The 771-nt window shown below is 37.1% G+C and overlaps 1 protein-coding gene across 1 annotated transcript; it reads right to left on the bottom strand.

Moving 5' to 3' along the window:
* Positions 1-771, bottom strand: LOC121774222 (secreted RxLR effector protein 161-like). Its single transcript, XM_042171132.1, has one exon. The coding sequence runs from the start codon at positions 769-771 to the stop codon at positions 1-3; it is 771 nt and encodes a 256-aa protein (XP_042027066.1).

Genomic DNA, 771 nt, shown 5'->3' with positions numbered 1-771 from the left:
CTATCCTAGATCAAAATGCAGGAATTTAATGCAGAAAATAAGTTTTTCAGTAGGCAAAGGTTTTGTACCCATATCAGCAGGGTTTTTATCTGTATGCACCTTATGCAGAAATACTTCACCTTTTTCTACTATGTCCCTAATGTAATGGAACCTTACATCAATATGTTTAGTTCTATCATGAAAAACAGGGTTTTCGCATAACTGTATTGCAGACTGAGAATCAGAAAACACAGAGGGAGATAGCTTCAGAAATTTAAGTTCAGAGAGAACTCCCTTTAACCAAACTGCTTCTTTCATTGCTTCTGTGATAGCAATGTACTCTGACTCTGTAGTGGACAATGCCACTATATGCTGCAATTGGGACTTCCAACTGATACAAGAACTGCAAACAGTAAACACATAGGAGGTATTTGACTTCCTCTTATCTCTGTCATTTGCATAGTTAGAATCCACAAAACCAGTTAAGGAAACACCATTTTCACACTTATAATAACACAATCCATATGTTGCAGTATGTTTGAGATATCTCAGAAGCCATTTCAGAGCTTCCCAATGCACAGATCCAGGATTTGACATATATATGCTAAGACATGAAACTACATAGGCAATATCAGGCCTTGTACTTACCATCAAATACATCACATAACCAATTGCATTAGCATAAGGAACCCTCTTCATAGCATCAATATCAGACTTGGTTTGAGGACACTGATCTTTACTCAACACAAAATGAGAAGCCAAAGGAACAGAGACAGGCTTTGAATCCAACAT

This window comes from Salvia splendens, chromosome 17 (assembly GCF_004379255.2).
Source record: "Salvia splendens isolate huo1 chromosome 17, SspV2, whole genome shotgun sequence".
In the NCBI taxonomy this organism is placed as follows: Eukaryota; Viridiplantae; Streptophyta; class Magnoliopsida; order Lamiales; family Lamiaceae; genus Salvia; species Salvia splendens.
Note: the sequence above shows the minus strand (reverse complement) of the source record. Positions and strands in the feature narration are given on the sequence as shown.

What these genes read in the sequence shown, in the direction of transcription:
- LOC121774222 (XM_042171132.1), bottom strand. Translation starts at nt 771, where the DNA reads ATGTTGGATTCAAAGCCTGTCTCTGTTCCTTTGGCTTCTCATTTTGTG.